This window comes from Halichoerus grypus, chromosome 11, assembly GCF_964656455.1.
Source record: "Halichoerus grypus chromosome 11, mHalGry1.hap1.1, whole genome shotgun sequence".
NCBI lineage: Eukaryota > Metazoa > Chordata > Mammalia > Carnivora > Phocidae > Halichoerus > Halichoerus grypus.
In genome coordinates this window covers 110,270,397-110,290,587 of record NC_135722.1, presented here as the reverse complement: position 1 = coordinate 110,290,587, position 20,191 = coordinate 110,270,397, and the positions used below count along the sequence as shown (strand labels likewise).

General features: G+C 40.2%; 1 protein-coding gene across 6 annotated transcripts in view; it reads left to right on the top strand.

Annotated features, from left to right (window-relative positions):
* DYNC2H1 (dynein cytoplasmic 2 heavy chain 1) overlaps positions 1 to 20,191 on the top strand; it is a 310,954-nt gene that overhangs the window by 85,244 nt on the left and 205,519 nt on the right. For all 6 annotated transcript variants that reach the window (XM_078059076.1, XM_078059074.1, XM_078059073.1 and 3 more), the window contains exons 53-61: positions 2,588 to 2,672; positions 4,606 to 4,760; positions 6,112 to 6,249; positions 11,433 to 11,546; positions 12,079 to 12,239; positions 13,316 to 13,439; positions 14,240 to 14,361; positions 16,324 to 16,410; positions 19,140 to 19,266. In XM_078059076.1, the coding sequence (XP_077915202.1) occupies positions 2,588 to 2,672; positions 4,606 to 4,760; positions 6,112 to 6,249; positions 11,433 to 11,546; positions 12,079 to 12,239; positions 13,316 to 13,439; positions 14,240 to 14,361; positions 16,324 to 16,410; positions 19,140 to 19,266 (1,113 nt within the window). The remainder of the gene's footprint in view (positions 1 to 2,587; positions 2,673 to 4,605; positions 4,761 to 6,111; positions 6,250 to 11,432; positions 11,547 to 12,078; positions 12,240 to 13,315; positions 13,440 to 14,239; positions 14,362 to 16,323; positions 16,411 to 19,139; positions 19,267 to 20,191) is intronic.

Sequence of the window (20,191 nt, the reverse complement as noted above, 5' to 3'; positions counted from 1 at the left end):
ACTGAAGTCTTGGGCTCTTGTTCAACATGAAGAGGTTGACGTGAAGACGAGGGATCCGCAAAGGATACAGAGAAGGGGCTGCTGTGGGGAAGCGGGAGAGAAACCAGCAGAGTGTGAAGATGAGCAGAAGACTGCGTTTCAGGGCAGTGGTGCGCACAGGTGGATGGGGCCTGGGGGCTGACTGTCGGCTCCGGCAGCAGGGAGGTCATTGTGAGGCTAAGAAAGCAGTTTCAGTTAGCGGCCGCGCTCCAGAAACAGTGAGAAGGGGATTTGGAGAGAGTGAGTGTGGTCACCTCTTGTGAGGGATTTTGTTGTAAAGTGGAACAGAGAAATGGATCAGTAGGAAGGAAGTAGGTAAAAATAATACTTGTTCTTTTAAAACTTTTAAGGTGGGACATACTATTGCACGTTCGTATGCCGTCAGGAATGCAAACAAGGAAGTGAGAACGTATGAAAGGCAGGGGAACATTGTGCAGCCATGTCACGGCCTGGCGCACAAATGAGAGGACTAGGGACTGGCCCCTGCAGCAAAGAAAGCAGGGCGCAGGGGCCCAGCTCCAGGTGAGTGGGTAGGTGTGGTATCGGGGAGTGGTGCACAGGCTTCTGATGGTTTCTCTTTTCTCAGTGAGCGACAGCAAGGTGATGAGGTGAGAGAAAAGCCGAGGGGAGAGTTTGTGGGGCCCTGAAGGGATGCAAGAAGATACGCAGAACAGTTTGGACGAGTGAAAGAGGGGGAGGCTGAGGAGAAGGGGGTATGAGGGCTGGGTGGCATAGGGTTGGCGTGAGCTAGCGATCAGAGAGCTGAGCGGAGGCCAGTCAGCGTGGTGTGTGTTTCCCTCAGCCACTGGGCGCCCCCTTGCACTTGGCCGGCATTGGGGCTTTGTGACTCGAGTACAGCCGAGTGAGTGAGGGCCGAGAGAGTTGCGAGCTCGTGATAGGAAGACGGTGAACGACAGTGTGGCGATTTTCAAATTGATACATCGCAGGTCTTAGTGGAGCATGAGGTTTATTGGCCTTATGAAGGGAATGAGCTGGGGCTGGCTGGGATATTTGCAAGTGAGATGATGGAATGATTTCAGTTCTTGTTAGTGACACGGTCTCAGGGTCTGACCGTTGGAGGTAGGGTGTGATTAGCTGAGGAAAAGGTGGTGGAGAAGACACCAGAAGGACAGGAGTTGAAGGAATTGAGAGGTGAAGGTATGTATAGGAATTAATAGAGTTAATATGCCATTTTTATCTCCGAGGGGGAAAATGGAGGTAAAGGGGAGTGTGGGCCAATCCAGCCAGGAACACTTTGCAGATGGAGGGTGTTGTTTGGGGCTGGAGCATTGTTTTGTCACCCAGCTTTATTGAGATACAAACTGATAAATAAAAGTTGTATATATTTAATGTGTACAGTGTGATGTTCTGATATATGTATATCTTGTGCGATGTTTACACAATCAAGCTAATTCACATAAGGGATAGACTATTTTAAAGAAAGCAAGTTTCTGGGCGCCTGGGTGGCTCAGTCGTTAAGCGTCTGCCTTCAGCTCAGGTCATGATTCCAGGTCCTGGGATCGAGTCCCACACTGGGCTCCCTGCTCGGCGGGAAGCCTGCTTCTCCCTCTCCCACTCCCCCTGCTTGTGTTCCTGCTCTCGCTGTGTCTCTTTCTGTCAAATAAATAAATAAAATCTTTAAAAAAAAATAAAATAAAATAAAGCAAGTTTCCTAAGAAAAAAATTTCAGTTTATTTGAAAGGATAGATTTGAAATATTCTCCCAGAGGCTCCAGGGTTTTGGCAGAAATCAGTGAAGATGTTTGAGGAAAAAACAGTACTCTCTGGTCGCGAACCATGGCACTTTCAAATTCTTCGTCAGTAAAGGGGTCTTTTGTGTGACATGGTGTTTAGTCTGGGAGATTCAGAAAGTGAGGCTTTGACCCACATACCTGGACTCCTTGGGCTTCCTGTTGCAAAAATGTCCGTGTTCTGCTACTTTAATTTTCTTCCTGGGAAACTAAGAGTATTTTACTTCTGTTTTTTTTGTATATTTTAAATGAGTACTCTTATTAGATTATCATACTTTCCATTATAATAATGGGATCTGTTTATGAAACTTGATCTTCCTTGTGATAGTGGCAAAATTCTAGTGGTAGCTCGACAACAGTTTTTAAGATTATCAATTATGAAACTGTTAATTACCAACTGTGGAGTTCTTTTCATTTACTTTTAGTTCCTTCTTATTCAGGAGACCTCAGAATCCTTACTATCCCTCTATGCCCTGATGCCAAATAAAGCTTTTTATTTTTCTTATTGTATGATTTTAAATGGCATTTGTGATTATTTTCTAATTCAATCCAAACTGTGAGCTCCTTCAGTAATTTGCAATCAATTAATGGTTGATGTGTGTCAAAAATCTTGTCTAGGAAATATTCTAGAATATTAGAATTCTAAAAATTCTGAAGATGGATATATTCATTATTTCTCTTACTCTAGTAAGAAACCTAGAAGAAAAGTGTTCTTTTTATTTTTAACCTTTGATACTAGATTTATTTAAACTTTTTCCTATTGAGTTGAGGTTTGAAGAAATTCTCTTCCTGTTTTAGATACCTGAAATGTTACTCAGTGAAACAGATGGCGAAGAAAAATACAGCGACAAAAAAAGGAAAGAAGAAAAGAAAAAAAACTCAGGTAGTATTTTGATGAAATTGACTTTGTAAAATAATTGCCATTTTTTGGTGTCATAGATTCGTTAAAGATTCACAGTGATTGTGAATTTGAATAATGATAAACTAGCATAAAGGCTTTTTTTTTTTTAAAGATTTATTTATTTGTTAGAGAGGGAGGGGCAGAGGGAGAGGGAGAGAGAATCCCAAGCAGACTCTGCACTGAGTGTGGAGCCTGATGCGGGGCTCGATCCCAGGACCCTGAGATCACGACCCGAGCTGAAACCAAGAGTTGGACGCTTTTAACTGACTGTGCCACCCAGGTGTCTCCTAACAAGGATTTCTTTTGATGAAAACTAAACTAAAGCTCTCTGTATTTATAAACTCGTGTTTATGTCATTTTCTGCAGGACCTAACTCATTATCTATTGTTTACATTTAAGAAGTTAAACAATTATATTCTTGACCTGGATGATCGGATGTTCTACTTACATTGTCTGGGGTCTTTGGCTAGAAGGCTAAGCTTCTCTATTAGTTTTCACTTTTCACTTAGCTATGTCACAGCGTGCAACTCACACATGAAAAAGTTTTGGGGTGTTCTTTGAGTGTGCACACAATATTTTCTTAATTATACTTTCATTATTTTTTCCAGTTCCAAATTAATTTTGGATGTGGTCTTTTTTTTTTTTAGTATCATAGCGCATTCATTAATTTATTTATCTCACCATCTAGTCACCAAATAGTTATTGAACTTGTTTTACCTTAGGTACTGGGCTGGATACTAGAGATGACTTAGGAGCTCCTACCGTACTAAAGAATAGCAAGAATTATGTTCTATATCAACATAAACTCTGATACAGTGAGATAAATGATGGTAGGAGTTGATATGAAGAGCCTTTGAAAGTGAGACAGCTTACTAGCAGATGTTACAGCAAATGGACATGGGCAGATGGGCAGTTTGGAGAAGAGTGACTAGCATAGAAAAGGCTCCAAGAAATAAACGAGCTATTTTACTGGATCTGTGAGCAGCCCAACGGCTGAGACATGGACGTGTGAGCAGTAGAGTACTAGGTGAAGAGAAGGCAGGCGGCTTCAGTAACGACAAGACTCCCGTGTCGTGCTAAGGAATTTGGATTCTGACACTTGGGTGATCTGCGGTCATGGAGCGATTTTAGCAGAGACGTAACCAGAGTCTTGCTGTAGAAACAGAATTGTCTGGGTCCATCCTTTTCCTCAATTACTGGAAACTAGGGGGGGTGTAAGGAGAAGAACTGAAGGCGATCAGAGCCCTGTGGAAGGCCACTGCAGTAATCCAAGAGGAAGGAATGGACTTGGGGGTTCCAGGGGGCACTCTAAGGGGACCCCTTAGAGGAAGGAGGACGCAAGGATGTTTCTTGGGGTTCTGGCTTAGAACAGTGATGAGAAGTTGACTTTACTAACCGAGGTAGAGAATATGAAAGAACATAGATTGAGGTGATGAGAGGAAGATAACATGTTTAGTAATGGATGTGTTGCATCCTGTGTGAACTGACTTGTCATTTTTTTGGCTTTTGAGGTCCTGTTTCACTGTGTGTCAAATGACAGTGGACCTGTGTTTCTTGGTTTGGTATCTCTTTTCCATTCAAGGAGCTTTTATTGTGTTTGCTTCTAGATTACAAGTTCTGTAGGTCCAACTAATTTATATGCTATGACAACCTGTAGATTTCTCTCTCTTGCAGCAATAAAAGTGTTCAGAGCAAATATGTCACAGTGGACAGATAGAGACCACTGAAATTAAGTAATTCAAAGTCATAAGGAACATGGAGCTGTGAATAGATGTACCTTTATGCAGAGATGATACCTTGTAGTTATAGTTCTGTAGGTGGAAATATCTGGTATGAAATAAATGTAGTTAAGATGATTTTCTCTAATTCGCAATAGATCATGTATATATTAAATCATTTTGTTTTCTCTTTCTAGTTGATCCTGATTTTCTGAAATCATTTTTATTAATCCATGAATCTTGTAAAGCGTATGGTGCTACCCCAAGCCGATATATGACCTTTTTACGCGTGTATTCTGCCATCAGTAGCAGCAAGAAAAACGAACTATTAAAAAGACAAAGTCATTTGCAGGTACAATATTGGTAATCTCAAATTATTTTACTTACCTGTGGGGTACAAGGATTATGTATATTATAATCCGTTGCCTGTGGCATATATTTGGTATAAATGAGTACTGTATTACAGGCCTTAAAACAATCTCACCTACCCGTATTGCTCCTAGGTATACTAATGGTTTTGTAATTTTTATTTAGATTCAGTAATTGTTCTTTTTCTCCACTGGATGGTATTTATGTGCTTTTGATAGTTTATGGTGATCTTTAAAAGTTTCTTTAAAATCAAAGTGTATTTAGAAATTCAGAAATGTCTGTTATTAATTAAAACATAATATCTGAGATTAAGCTTTATAATAACCTTTAAAATTAAAATTATACCTTATAAAATAGTACTTTTATCTATGTCAGTACATTCTGAACAGTTGTCTTTCTCCTTTTCTGTAATTACAGAGCTTCAACTTAAATGTGGCATTAAAATGCCAGCCTCGGAAGCTGTCGGAGAGCATTTCCTCTCCAAAGTCGTAGTGTCTCTCTGTTAGTGTCATAAGTAGGATCCACCCTAACTGACAAAGTTATCTTTACCCCTCTTCCATTCAGAGCAAGCCACTAACTATACTTGCTTTGGGAAGGTCATTTTCTTGATTTAGTTCTCTGGGGTGCTTTGGGTAAATTACATAGACTTGTTGACCTGCAACTTGATTGGGTCAGTTAGATAAAGAGCCAGCACGATGCTGTCCTCTCTGTTGGGTGCTCAGAAAATACTGGTTATATTGCTTTTTGCCACTACTGTCTCCCGAAATCTTCTCATTTGTTAGGTGACAAAACCCAACTCATATTATAGGAGAGGGGGAAGATTTTCGTGTTCATTCCTTGGATTACTCACGGGTGGTGGGATGGGGTACAGTAATGGCCAGCCCAGGGTCAGATGTCCACCCAAGAGTAGGCCTTGAGTCCTTTTACGTAGTCAGGGAGACTGAGAAGTGGAAAAGCTTTGCTCAGTTTTTCCTCGCTTTCTGTTTTCTCTCCCACAGACTTCAGTGGGTAAAGATCCTGGTCTTGAAGCTCCCAAGTATGTGTTGATCTGTTCGGCTTTACTGTGACACTTTAAAGTCTGTTTTTCCTTTGTGTCTCTGTGGAGTCTTGTACCACACCTTAATGGGTACATGGTGGAATAAGTCGTTATAATCAGCAGTAGGGAGCTACCCAAGTCCACTTGCAAGTGTTTGATGTGTACACACTTAGGTTTTTCCTTGACTCTTTCTTAAAGAAACCCCATTGTTTATATATCCCACATCTTCCTTATCCGTTCATCAGGAGAGAGAGTATAAAATTCCTTTTCCTTAATGTGGTTAATTTTACCGACGCAGGCTGGTGTGTCCAAACTGAATGAGGCCAAAGCCCTTGTGGACGAGCTGAACAGAAGAGCTGGAGAGCAAAGCGTGCTGCTTAAAACTAAGCAAGACGAAGCAGACGCTGCTCTGCAAGAGATCACAGTGTCAATGCAGGTAACGCTTTGAGGGGGCACGAGACGCAGACTGTGGGGAGACCACATCTGCCTGATCATTACTATGAAAACTTACATTTTTACTTACGTGGATTTAAAAAATATTGCTTGTCTGTGCTGAGTCAGGCTGATGGTATTAAGTACTTGAGCTTTTGTGGAAAAGCATAGTATTTTCCCGTGTTATTTTAAAATCATAGCTATATTCTTCTCAATTCACCATATACTAATATATCTAAACCCTGTAAATATATGACATTTTATGTTGGTATAGATTTGTCTGTAAGCCATTTTATTTGTTTACCCTCTGCTAGTTAAGTTGATATTTCCTTTTATTTTTTAAAAAATTATCTCCTTCAGGCTTCAAGGGTTTTTTTTCTCCTGCCTTTAATATTCTCAAGATTTACAAAATAAGTCTTTATTCATTTTACTTATACTTTCATGATATTTTAATATTTTGGTTCTATCCACTTTTTGCCATTGCCTTGCCTTTGTCGAACCTTTCAGAGGAGACGTCTTTGACGTTCTTGTCCGCGCAGGCGCTGCGTCCGCGTGCCCTCCCAGGCTGCTCTGTGCTGACCCCCGCCACATCCATCTCCCTCGTCCTTCAGCCCTACTCTCTCATCTGAGCTTCAGACTCAGATCCCCAGTAATCTGCTAGACGTGTCTTCTGAGACGTCTCTGAGCTTTATGGCTGGGTCACGTTCCAGTGTGTAGGTGTATTCTATCCCACATCTTCTTTATCGGTGCACGCTTGGGCTGCTTCCATAATTTGGCGATTGTAGGTAATGCTGCTGTACACATTGGGGTGCATGTGCCCCTTTGAATTAGTGTTTTTATATCCTTTGGGTGAATACCCAGTAGTGTGATTGCTGGGTCATATGGTAGCTCTATTTTCAATGTGGTTCTCAACCGCATTCTAATCATAGTCTAATCTGTCGATGGACATCTTGGCTCTTTCCACAGTTTGGCTATTGTGGACATTGCTGCTATAAACATCGGGGTACATGTACCCCTTTGGATCACTACCTTTGTATCTTTGGGGTAAATACCTAGTAGTGCAATTGCTGGATAGTATGGTAGCTCTATTTTCAACTTTTTGAGGAACCTCCATACTGTTTTCCAGAGTGGTTGCATCAGTTTGCCTTCCCACCAACAGTGTAGGAGGGTTCCCCTTTCTCCGCATCCTCGCCAACACCTGTTGTTTCTTGTGTTGTTGACAATATAGCTAATTGTTCAAGACAGAACTTATAAATTATATTAGACATATGTTCTCTCAGTCCCTACCTTTCATGAATCACTAAGTTCTGTAAGTTTATCTTCTTGATTATATCTCATATATGTTTGTCCATCTCCATGTTGGTGACTATTAACCTTACTGCAAGTCTAATGCCTCTTTTAATTAAAATTAACTTCAATATTTAATAGACTAATGTATAAATCTCAATAAAAGGAAGTGGCACAAAAACTCATAAAATAATAAGGTTCGAAGAATTATGATTTAAAGACTTACTATTGAGGGATGCCTGGGTGGCTCATTTGGTTGAGCGTCTGCCTTCGGCTCAGGTCATGATCTCAGGGTCCTGGGATTGAGCCCCGCATCGGGCTCCCTGCTCAGGGGGGAGTCTGCTTCTCCCTCTCCCTCTGCCTGTCGCTCCCCCTGCTCACACTATCTCTCTTGCTTGCTCTCTAAGTAAATAAATAAAATATTAAAAAAAAAAAGACTATTGAGCTGTAGTGATCCAGGCAGTGTGATACTGGTGTAGTGATAATCAGACAGATCATTGGGACACTATGAAGTTCAGAAATAAACTAAAACGTGAGTTGATTTTATACAAAATGCCAATTAAATGGGGAAAGGATGGTCTTTTTAAAAAATGGTATTTAAATATCCATGTAGAGAAAAATAAACAAGACCTTTACCTTAAACTTGTATAAAAATTAACTGAATATGGGTCATAGATCTAAATGTACAGCATAAAATTATAAAACTTTGGAAGAAAACAGGAGAAAATGATGTTGGGTGAGACAAAGATTTTTTAGATGTGATACCAAAATAGAAGAAGAAGAAAAATTGATGAAATTGGACCCTATCGAAATTAAAAACTTCTCCTTTGTGAAATAAGTTCTGAAGAAAATTAAAAAGCAAGTCACAGACTAGGAGAAATTATTTACAAAACATAAATCTGATAAATGACTTGTATCCAGAATATACAGAAACCATTAGAACACAGTAATAAAACTAAAAGTCTAATTTAAAAATGAGCAGAAGATTTGAAGGTGCCCTGCATGGTAGAAGACATAGGAAGGGCCAGTAAACACACAGAGAGATGCTCAGCATGGTCAGTCATCAAGAAATGTAATCCCCTTGTTTCCAGACATTTTCTTCCAACTTCTGTTGTCGTGACCGAAACACTCCCAAGTTCTGTTAAGTTCTGATCCTTTGCAGGTGATCTTTTTCTTTTTTCCTCTCTTGAGACTTTGTGGAAGTCATTGTTCTGAAGGTGACATGATCTGCCTTGGCTTAGGTTTCCTTTCATTCACTGTGTTGGACACCATGTGGATTCTGCCCCAGGACACTTCTCTCCGCAGTCCAGGGAAGTGTCCTTACTGCGTGTGGCCGTACTCCCCTCCCTCCATGTCTCTGTCTTCCCTTCCTGGGATGCTTGTTACTTGGACTATGGACTTCCCTGACTGCTTCTCTAATTCTCTTATGTTTTCTCACCTTTTTCCTTCTCTTTTTGCTCTACTTCCTTTAAAAATTCTTCATTTTCTAATTCACCTCTTGAGCTTTTCATTCCTGCTCTGATGTTATCTCTCAGGAGATGCTTCCTTTTGGCAGCGTCCCTTTTTTTTTTTTTTTTAAAGATTTTATTTATTTATTTGACACAGAGAGAGAGAGATAGCAAGGGCAGGAACACAAGTAAGGGGAGCGGGAGAGGGAGAAGCAGGCTCCCTGCCGAGCAGGGAGCCCGATGCGGGGCTCGATCCCAGGACCCTGGGATCATGACCTGAGCCGAAGACAGACGCTTAACGACTGAGCCACCCAGGCACCCCTGCAGCGTCCCTTTTTATTGGTCTCTTTCATTGTTGCCTCATCTCTACTTAGCCCTCGGAGGGTACTTTATGAAATCTTCTATTTCCCACTCTATTTTCTTATGTACTTTTTCATACTTGATTGTTTTATTCTTATTCACAAAAGAAGCTTTCTTTGTGAGTTTGGTCGTCTTCATTGGAAATCTGAGTGTGGGTAGGGTTCTTAAGAACTGTGAGCTTCACAGGAGGAATATCTAGACTGACTTGAATGACATAATCAAGATTTCCCCTGATATGCCAAAATAATTCCATTGGCATTTGGGAAACTTTCAAAAGCAATAACATTTCCAGATACATGATGGTTATGTACACATTCAGTGTTTCTAGGATAATTTTATTGAGTACCTGACTTGGTAAGTAATGTAATAGAAAATCAAATGTAATTTTCATACTATAAAACTTTAGCATCACTCTTTCCTCAAGGTATTTTGGAAACAAATTACTATAAAGATTTATGTAAAGCAGACAGCCACTTTTATTATTAAAAAATACCTGTCACCTCCTTACCTTTGAAGAGTAATTTGAAGTATGAAACAAGTGAAGGCTGTGTGAAGGATAATGCTGTTGATGAAAAGAGACCATTGAGCAGTGCGTGTGCCCGTGTGCCCTCAGACTGGCGAGCTGCAGTCGGACTCGGACAGCTGTGCTGCCCTGCGGTCGGCCCCCCGCAGAAGAGTTTTCTCTGACTCTAGGGTAGCTAGCTGTCTGGCCTAGCTGAGACACAGAAGAGTCGCTGGGTATCTTGTATACTAGTAATTTTGCTTAACTATAAATAGACATTTCTGTTCATTATTTTATAACAAAGTATAGTCTGGAGAGATAGCTAAATATCAAACTGTGTGAACTTGCAAAGCTTGCAGCTCCAGGTCTGTGACTTGAGAAAGGTACAGATTAAATACTGTAAAATCCTGGAGTAGGGCTCACTTCCAGGTGGCAGAACAACACGCGTGCTGGGCCTTGGAGGATGTTTGCATGTGTGATGGGACACGTGAGTTCCCTTCTGAGGAGCCCACGGTTCCAGTTGCACTGACATGTAAGGGAGCTCAGGGTGGGACTGTGGAGGAGTTGGCCGGGGCCCTGAGTCTCAGCTTCGGCTCCAGGTCGGAGCCCCCTGGTGCGTCTAGGTCTTTCTGCGCGCTGCCTGCGCCCAGATGAAGTGTTGGGGTATACTTCGGCAACGGAGCACCAGGCATTCGCTCTGAAGCTCCCTGGGCGATCAGAACCTGGTTGGGAACCACTCGTGAGGACTCTGCAAAGGTTTCTTGACAGATTTCCTCCTTCCATATGTGGGATCCCTGATACTTGCGTGCATGAATAGAGTTCACGTGTTATTAGTATATAATTTACTGTTCTTTGAATCTGTACTGATTTTTGTTGATTTATTTACCATCAAATTGTGTCATGATTTCAATTTTTGTCTAAAGTGTAGAAACACAAACTTCTAATACACTGTAGTCTCTAAGAGTTGTTAGTCTTTACTGTTAGAATTATAGAAGACTTTAGGGCGCCTGGGTGGCTCAGTTGGTTAAGCGACTGCCTTCGGCTCAGGTCATGATCCTGGAGTCCCTGGATCGAGTCCCACATCGGGCTCCCTGCTCGGCAGGGAGTCTGCTCCTCCCTCTGACCCTCCCCCCTCTCATGTGCGCTCTCTCTCTCTCTCACTCTCAAATAAATAAATAAAATCTTAAAAAAAAAAAAAAAAGAATTATAGAAGACTTTAGTTTGTTCATTTATGAGATGAGTATAGTAGTACCAACCTCTCTGAATTATTTATTCCAAGTGTTAAATGTATATTATGATAATTTTCTAAGTTTTGCAATTCTGAGTTGCTTGGTTTTTATATAATAAGCATTTATTGCTTTGCTATTTGGAAACATTAAAACAAATAAAGCATAGAAACTTCCTGATAGTAAATACGTAGTAAATTATAACATTCATTTCCCAGGCATCTTAGGAACTTTCATGTCAATTAACATTAGGAAAACATTTAATGGAAGATGTTATTTTAAAATAATTTATATTTTTGATATCATGCTTTAAAATATCAAGTGCATGAAAATTAATTGGAATACCATTTAAATATTCCTCTAGGATGCTAGTGAGCAAAAGACAGAACTTGAAAGACTGAAGCACAAAATAGCAGAAGAAGTTGTTAAAATTGAAGAAAGAAAAAACAAAATTGACGATGAATTAAAGGAGGTGCAGGTAGGCTACAGCGGAGTGTTGTCTGAGCCTGACTCCTGGCTGTGTCTGGGAGTTCTAGCAGTATTAGCAGGCATGGGTTCCAACAGCATGGTCTTCATGGAAGAGACGCAGGAAGCAAGGTCGGCCGGGAGAAGGGAGGTCATCAGAAACCATCCGCGTTTCCCGTGAGCCATGTTGTTTGAGTGTCGAGGAGAAAAATGTGTTGTAGGGAAATTAAGTCAAACTCTCAGGCTCTTTTTTGGCTCCTCACTAGGTTATTAGCCAGCTAGTCATAGAATATAAGGAGCCTCTTGAAAATGGCAAATTGTCTCAAAACAAATGGGATTTTTTCTAAATTAGACTCTTACAGTTAGGGTGGTAAGAATTTGAAGATTTTGTATTTTGTGTGTTTCAAAGCATTTTGATATTTGAAGAGAAAGGATATTAATAACGAGTTATTTTTAATAAAATGACAAATATTCAGTAACTTCTAGAGTTAGTGATTTTTACATATATATTTTTTGAAAGTAAAAAATGCTCTTTGTCTTTTTAGCCTCTAGTCAATGAAGCTAAACTAGCAGTTGGAAACATTAAGCCAGAATCTCTTTCAGAAATTCGCTCACTGCGTATGCCACCTGATGTCATCAGAGATATTCTTGAGGGCGTTTTAAGGTTGATGGGTATCTTTGATACATCTTGGGTGAGCATGAAAAGGTAAGTTTTTGAATTTGTGAAAAATGTTATTATTTCACCGGTGAAGTACACATTGATTGATTGATTGATTGATTGATTGATTTAGATTTTATTTTTAAGTAATCTCTACAACCAGCATGGGGCTTGAACCCACAACCCCACGACCAAGAGTCACATGCTGTACTGACTGAGCCAGCCAGGCGCCCCTCTTTCATATTTTTAAATACTTCTTACATTGTTTCTCAAACTGTGCTTCATTAATTACCTAGTTACACATTTTGCTGTAATATTTCAAGATACTCTATGTGATCCTATACCAAGATCTGTTTTCCTTTCTCCATAATATGTGATATAAGTATCCACAGAGGGAAAAAAAGAATGCCTAAAATCTTGAAGAACATCTCAATAAATGCCATCATTTATTTGGCCCACCCACGGTACAGAGCATTGTGTTTCCTGTGATTTACTGATGAAGGAAATACTGTCGCTCTCCTCAGAGTCTTGCACTCTTGGTGGAGTCAGAAGGAGCGAGGGCAGGAGCCCCGTAAATAATACAAGACACGCACCGGGAGAGAAAAGGCCGGGTGTTAACGAAACATGCAGCCGCGTGGCTTCAGCTTTCACGTTCTGGTGACGGTGTTGTGGTTTGTGCCCACACTCAGATCCACACTGGGACTGGGGGTCATGGTGGAGTCCTTTCCTATCCAGAGGTGGCAAGGGAGGTGCAGGTTGAGGAACACTTGGGAGTCCCTTTCTTAGAACGGAGTCAGGAAATTTTCTGACCTATCCTAGAACAGACGAGCATAGAGCAGTTCACAGAAAGGGATGTGGGTAGAATACGAGGACTGTGATGCGTGCCCTTCACCGCTGCACGTTACCGACAGGAGGCGAGGAACCGCGGGGCCTCTCTCTGGAGTTCGCCCTTGTGGTCTTTACAAAGTGACGGGCAGCACATGAGAAGCTGGGATACTTCAGGACCCTATGTTTTGTTAACTAGTGGATGAAAAGTACTGCGTATACCATTTTGTTAAATCGATGTTATTGTCAGAAATGGCAAATTTTATTTAGCCTCATTTGAAGTAATGTTTTAATTTTAGTTTCCTTGCAAAAAGAGGTGTAAGAGAAGACATAGCAACTTTTGATGCACGAAATATTCCCAAGGAAATAAGAGAGAGCGTTGAAGAACTTCTTTATAAAAATAAGGGATCTTTTGATTCAAAGGTAATTTTTAACAGCTACGCCATCAATCCCCTTCCCATGCTCTGTAATATTCTGCTTGTTAAAACGTGATGGCTTTTCATTGTCGATTATTTACACTGCCTGAAGACTAAGAGTAAACGATAATAGTGAGCCGTAGGGCTTGTGTGTCAGAAGCCTGGAGCGGCAGACAGGTGGGCGGGAATCCAGGTGGGTCTGGAGAGCACCGTCAGTGTCATACGTGCAACACGTTTGCATCTTAGTGTCAGTCTGTCATTCCTGAACTTCCCGCCTGCCTGGTCTGCCTTTCTTCCTTCCTGCATGTTTGTCATATAATAACAGATAACCTGCCTGAGGACACTTGCATCTCATTTCAGTGAACAGTTTAAATTCCATGATGCTGGTATTTTTTTTAGATCTCTTATACAAAATGTTTTGTGCATCATCTCTGATGTTGGTAACATGGTTTCAGGGTTGCTTTTATCCAATAAGGATGTGTCCCGTGGACAGAAGAGAAGAACTGGTGCCTGAACATCGTTGTGGACAGACATATATTCATTATAAACGTAGCTGATGGAGTGCTTATGTCAATAAAATATCATTTTATTAAATATTTATGTGGCTCAAAAATATTTATTTGGAAGCAAAAGTTCAAGGTTATCTTAGTGAAAATAACAATTCACATTATTGTTATTTAACTATCAACCAAAAACTTCATTTGGGGGGATGAATTATTAAATGCTTAAGCAAAATAGACCAGGATTACTTTTGCTTTTGTTTGAAATGAAGTTAGGGTGTTGGCTAACTTGAGGTGGATGTTCCAGAATGCGAAGCGGGCCAGCACGGCGGCTGCCCCTCTGGCTGCGTGGGTCAGAGCAAACGTCCAGTACTCCCACGTCCTGGAGCGCATTCAGCCTCTGGAAGCTGAGCAAGCGGGATTAGAATCGTGAGTGAGATACCGAATATAAAGAAGTCTAACCTTTGTTTATTTGCACCAATTTAATGACTTAGTTATTGGGGTTTATTTAGGTTATATTTCTTGTTTATACCTAAAAAGGCAGCTGACAGCATTAAAACATATAACATGAGTCAGTTAAATAAAATTAAACAGATCAAAAGAAAATGCAGTTAAAAGAAGTTGGAGAGCAGAACCAACTCATTTTTCCCCCCTACCATTATTATGTTGTTGGAAGGATAAATTGGTAGAAGTTCTTTTACAAAGAGTTAAATTTTGTGAATGAGTAATATTAAGGTACAAAAAAGTAGGTTTTGGAAAGTTAGGGCTTTTAAATTTGCTTTCTCCTTCTAAGTTCTAGGAAATGTGTTGTATATATTTTATAACACATGGTCTGGGCAGGTAGGGGGACAGTTTAACATTTACTTTTAATTGGGGGTTGTTCCTAAGTCAGCACTGGTTCTATGCGCAGGAGAGGCATGTCATGTTCTCGATTGATCTGTGTGTGACCTCATCTCTTCTTACCCTGGACAAGGAGATTGTTAGCTGCCTAAACTTCTTTTTCTCAATATACTTATGTGAAATTTTTGTGTTAATTTGTCACATATTTTTGTGTAATGAATAATATTAAATGTTTATATTATTTTGACTATATAAGTATTTTCCACAGTTGAGACGTACCGTATCTTATGGGTATATTTCCTTTCTTGTACATCTTTTTGTTTTTTCTTAATATCAATAATTTCCTCATTTTTAAAATGGATTATTTTTTTTCTGTTGACATATCACATATTTATCCACAGCCTTAAAACAGACCCTAAACCATATTCAGAATCTCTGTGTTTTATGTGTTCTTTCTTACTATTATCCCTCCTAGAGCCTTTTGTCCTCCTGTTCTAATGTGGGTCCGTCTTCCCCAGGCCTCCCTGCTAACAGCTGTTCTCTTCAGGCTTCTCTTCACCACGGTTCCGGCGACTATCTTCATCTCTTTCTCTTTTCTGATTGTATTCTTTTGTTTCGGGTCCTTCTCTTTCTTAGTTTAGTCCTTCATTTTTCTAGAACACATCCTCCACATTAGAAAGGGTATATAGGATGAAAAATGTTTTGACATCTTGCCCGTCTAAAATTACCTGGGTTTACAATACTAGGTGAGAAGTAGTTTAATCTCACAATTTTGAAGGCCTTATCTATTGCAGTAGTTCTCGAAGTGGGATCCCCAAGCTAGCAGCATCAGCGTCCCCTGGGAACTTGGGAAGAGCCCCCATTTTTGAGCTCTGTCCACACTTACTGAGTCAGAGATGCTGGGAGTGCAGGGGTGCGAGGCCTTGGAGTCTGTGTTTTGACAAATCCTTTAGTCAGTTTGTGCAAAGCACAGATTTGCAGCAGTGGGAGCTGGTCATTTGACGGCAGTCTCTCAGATGTTGTGGGTAATTTTGCGGGGAGGAGGTAAGTCTAGTCTTCTCTAGAAGAATCTTCCTACTTTCTGCCTAGGGTATGGGTGGGGGTGGGTGAGGGTTCTAAGCTTGACCTTCAGGGATGTGTTAAGAGGATAGTCCATTCTCAGTGTGGGAGGGAATCTGAGGTTGATGGATTGATTATATCAACTATTGGAAAACTTTCTGTATTCAGCTCTGTTATCTTCAGAGGACCTGTTGTCCTCAGTTCCTGAGCATTTGGAATTCTTTGACTTTTCTTCCTGCAGCCTCTCAACTTTTGGCATTTTGCATTCCATTATGTCACTTACCACCTTTCAAAATTTTATTAAAGTCACTCCAGTGCAGTTCTTTTCTCTTTCATTCTCTTTATCTTTGTGCATGAATATCTTTTTTTTTTTTTTTTTTTTAATTCCCTTGGTTTCATTTGGTAGGGCTTTAGAAGGGATAGAAGGGGTTGTTTCTGCTGTTGTTGATATATAAAATAGAATAACTTTTATAAAATGGAATTATATTTTAGAAATTTGAAGAAAACTGAAGACAGAAAAAGGAAACTAGAGGAGCTTCTAAATTCTGTTGGCCAGAAAGTATCAGAACTCAAAGAGAAGTAAGTTAAGTTTAAAATGTATTTTGAAAAAAAAAAATGTATTTTGGATATTTGAAAACTAAGGTTTCAGTTTTGAAAATCATATAATCATTATTTTCACTTCCTTTAGTGATTTATCACTCTAAAATAGGGAAGCATGTGAAATAATATAGAAGGTAGTCCTTTTTTAAACAGTGATTTTGGTAGGAACAAACACAGTTGAAGTCTCCCTTGTGGAGCTGTCCCTGTGTCTACTCCTGAGCCACGGGGGACTCGTGCAAGAGGGAGAGAATGTAGTAGGTTCATGCCCAGAGTCCTTACATTTGGCGTCTGCATTTCCGTGTTATCCAGACTTGCTTCACGTGACCTGTTCTGTAATCTGCCTGAGGCGCAGGATCACATTAAGACTATTGTGTCCTTTTAGTTTTGTACTTTGAATGTTTAAAAACATACTCCTTTACGCAATATCGTACTTAAATTTCAGGACCATTTATGAATATTATTAATCATAAAACCTTTCCTTAACCTCTGGCTTCATGTGATTGCTGTAGAGTATAGGGTGGAAAATACTGGTGTGGGAATCATAGCAAATGTGGGACTGTGTCCCTTTAAAAATCGTGAAAATTGGGAAGCTAGAGCATACGTGATTAAACACTGTGCTATGTTATCATTTGCTTCTAGTTTTGTAAGACTCCCAACTTTTCTAAATACATACTTTTTTTCAAGTGGTGTGTTCCATTTTCCATCTTTTTTTTATGGAAGAAATATAAATTACTGTACCAAGAAATAAATTCATCAGACTGAAAACTATTATTTTTTTCTCCATACAGGAAATAATGATCTTGTTTATATTTACATATATTTACTTATAGAGAAAAAAAAATGCCTCAAACCCGTAAATCCAGTCATTTCAATATTTCTCAATTTTTTTGTATGTTATAGATACAGGAAAGAAACTTCATCATTTTCTTCTAGATATAATTAGAGAAGCGTGAGGAAAGTATTCATTCCTTTCAGTGTCCTGTGCTGAGAATTGGTGCTTACTGTTCAGCCAAGTGTTCGGTATTTATTGGGTGGTTCACATCTGGTAGTACACGTGTGATCTGTTGTGCTGGGCACTTCACATACGTGTCATTTTTAGTACTTCACATAAACCCAGAGGTGGGTATTTTCATCCTGCACATTAAGAAGGTTTATTTTCCTACGTTGAACAGTTAGTAACTGACAAAGCTAGCACTAGATCGTAGATTTGTCTCACTCCATAAAGTTCCTGTTCTTAATCACTACGCCATACTGTCAATATTGTGGAAGGATTATTTAAAAAAACCTTCAGAATTAACTTTGAATTTTAAGTAAAACAGAATGGCATTTTCCAGTTTAGAGTGATTATCAAGAATGAATCAATGCTGGTTAATAGCCATTTACTTGATTCTTAATTAAGGTTTAATTGACCCTAGATTGTGAGTGACAATCTTATTTTCTTGTATATGTACAAAGAAAAATGTAGTTGAAAAATAAATATGATCTATCAATATTTAAATTCTAACTTGACAGAATTGAGACATTTGCCATTTTAGTATAATTTATACAGAAACATTCAAGTTAGCTTGATTCAGCAAATACTTACGGCAGAACCATGTACGTAGTATGAGCTGCTGAGGTGAGTAGGTGTGGTCTCTACTTCCAGGTCTTGAGCGGAGCTGATGACACGATGGGAGTTCTGTAGTCTGCACCATCCAGCGTGGTGGCCACCAGCCCTTGAAATGTGGGTAATGTGACTGAGGAATTGAATTTCAGATTTTGTTTACTTTTAGTTAATTTAAATTTAAATCGCCACTTGTGGCTGGTGGCTTCCATACTGGAAAACTGAGTTTTACTCCCATGTGTAGGAGAAGGAATTGAGCGCTTAGAGAGGCAATAAGATGCACTGTAAATTGCATGGAACATAGTGTCAGATGCACCCATACGTGGGTGGATTTTAGATCCTCTACTGATTACTGGTGAAACCTGTAAGAAAATCCGTTTGGAACGTGAGAATCATAACACTTATTTTGAGCTATTGTTCTGAGGATTACATGACATGATTTTTTGTTGTTGTTTATTGTTTTGTTTTCGATGCTTAGCACAATCCTGGGCATTTTATAAGTACTTATGTATTTATTGAAGGACTAGGTAATCAGCTGGAATATTACTGTTTTATTTAATAAAATAATTTGTACAAGTATTTTTTAAGGAAAATAATTTAAAAGGATGGTTATAAACTTGGGCAAGTGGGCACATAGGGAAAGAATATATGTAATGGATATTTGAAGTGAGTTTTAAAATTTTCTTTATATTTTTGATAGGTAGGTATTTGAAGGAGTTAGAGTGCTGGGGGGTGGGTAAGAAAGGGGCTGGAAGGTATTCCAGGCACGTGGGACGTCCTGAAGAAGCAGGATATCCAGAAGAGGACAGCGTGTTTATCCTTCAGAGGTTGACATGGGAGGCTCGAATCAGGGAAAACTGAGGAGGCGGGGCGGGGGGGGGGTCGACCCTCCCACAGGGCCCTGAACATCACAGGGAGGAGTTTATGCTCCAGCCGCCCTGCCTTTCACATCTGCACCCTGCTGTGTCTGCTGCGTTCGTGCTATCCTGAACGCAAATATTATCAGTATTACCATTAACGTAGAGAAAAGCTCACTTACTAAGGCTCCTTTAGTCAAATCTCTCTTAAATCCCTTTGCCTTTCATTGATGTTAACGTTTTCACAGATTCCAGAGCAGGACGTCAGAAGCCGCCAAACTGGAAGCTGAAGTGAGCAGAGCGCAGGAGACAATCCAAGCCGCGGAGGTCCTGATCAGTCAGCTCAATAGAGAGCACAGGCGCTGGAACGCGCAGGTTGGCTGGGGGCACCGGGGGCACGGCCGTCAGAGAGAGGCTTCCTTTAAAACACAGAAAATCCGCAGTGTACTGTACGTGTTAGAAAAAGAAAACAGGAGGGCAGTAGCCGTGCACTTTGAGCTGGCTGAGGGTCGGTGATGTAGACGCACAGGGCCGTGATGTGAGTTCATCTTCACGCAGAGGTTTCTGTATGTGTGCATTTGAGTGCAGCCTGTTCCTGCCGTAGTTGTGTCGGTTCCCAGGGGGACAGCAGGAACGGAAATGACTCGAGGGAGAGTGTGGCACTCTCTAGAAACCCCGTTGGACTAGGCCTTCTGGGACCACCAGCTTAGGATTTGACACGTTGGCCGCTTACTCCTTCTAGAAATACTCGGTTATGTTGACTTTGTTAAAGTGCTGTCTCTTGTTTTGTTCTGTTTTGTTTTTTTTGGTTGGTTGGTGGGTTTTTCTTGAACTAGTTCGATTCCCCCCTCCACCCCCCCACCAGAGAGAGAGGCAGGCTCCCTGTGGAGCAGGGAGCCCGATGCAGGACTCGATCCCAGGACCCTGGGATCATGACCTGAGCTGAAGGCAGGCGCTTCACCAACTGAGCCACCCAGGCGCCCATCTCCTCTGATATGCTTTCACAAAGAACATTTTTTACTTAAAGCATCCTTCAGAATACATTGTTCTAAAAGATCTATAAAAAACATTCCATCCAAGAAAAATAGAATACACAGTTTTTTAAGTACACACAGAAGAATCCCCTGGTTAAATCACATAAAAAGAGACATAACAAATATTACAAATTTAAGAAGACTGAAATTATACCAAGTATATCTTCCATCCACAATGGTATGAAACTAAAGATCAACAATAAAAAAAGAGCTGGAAAATCTACAATGTAAATATTAAATATTTAATATATAAATATTAAACAGCA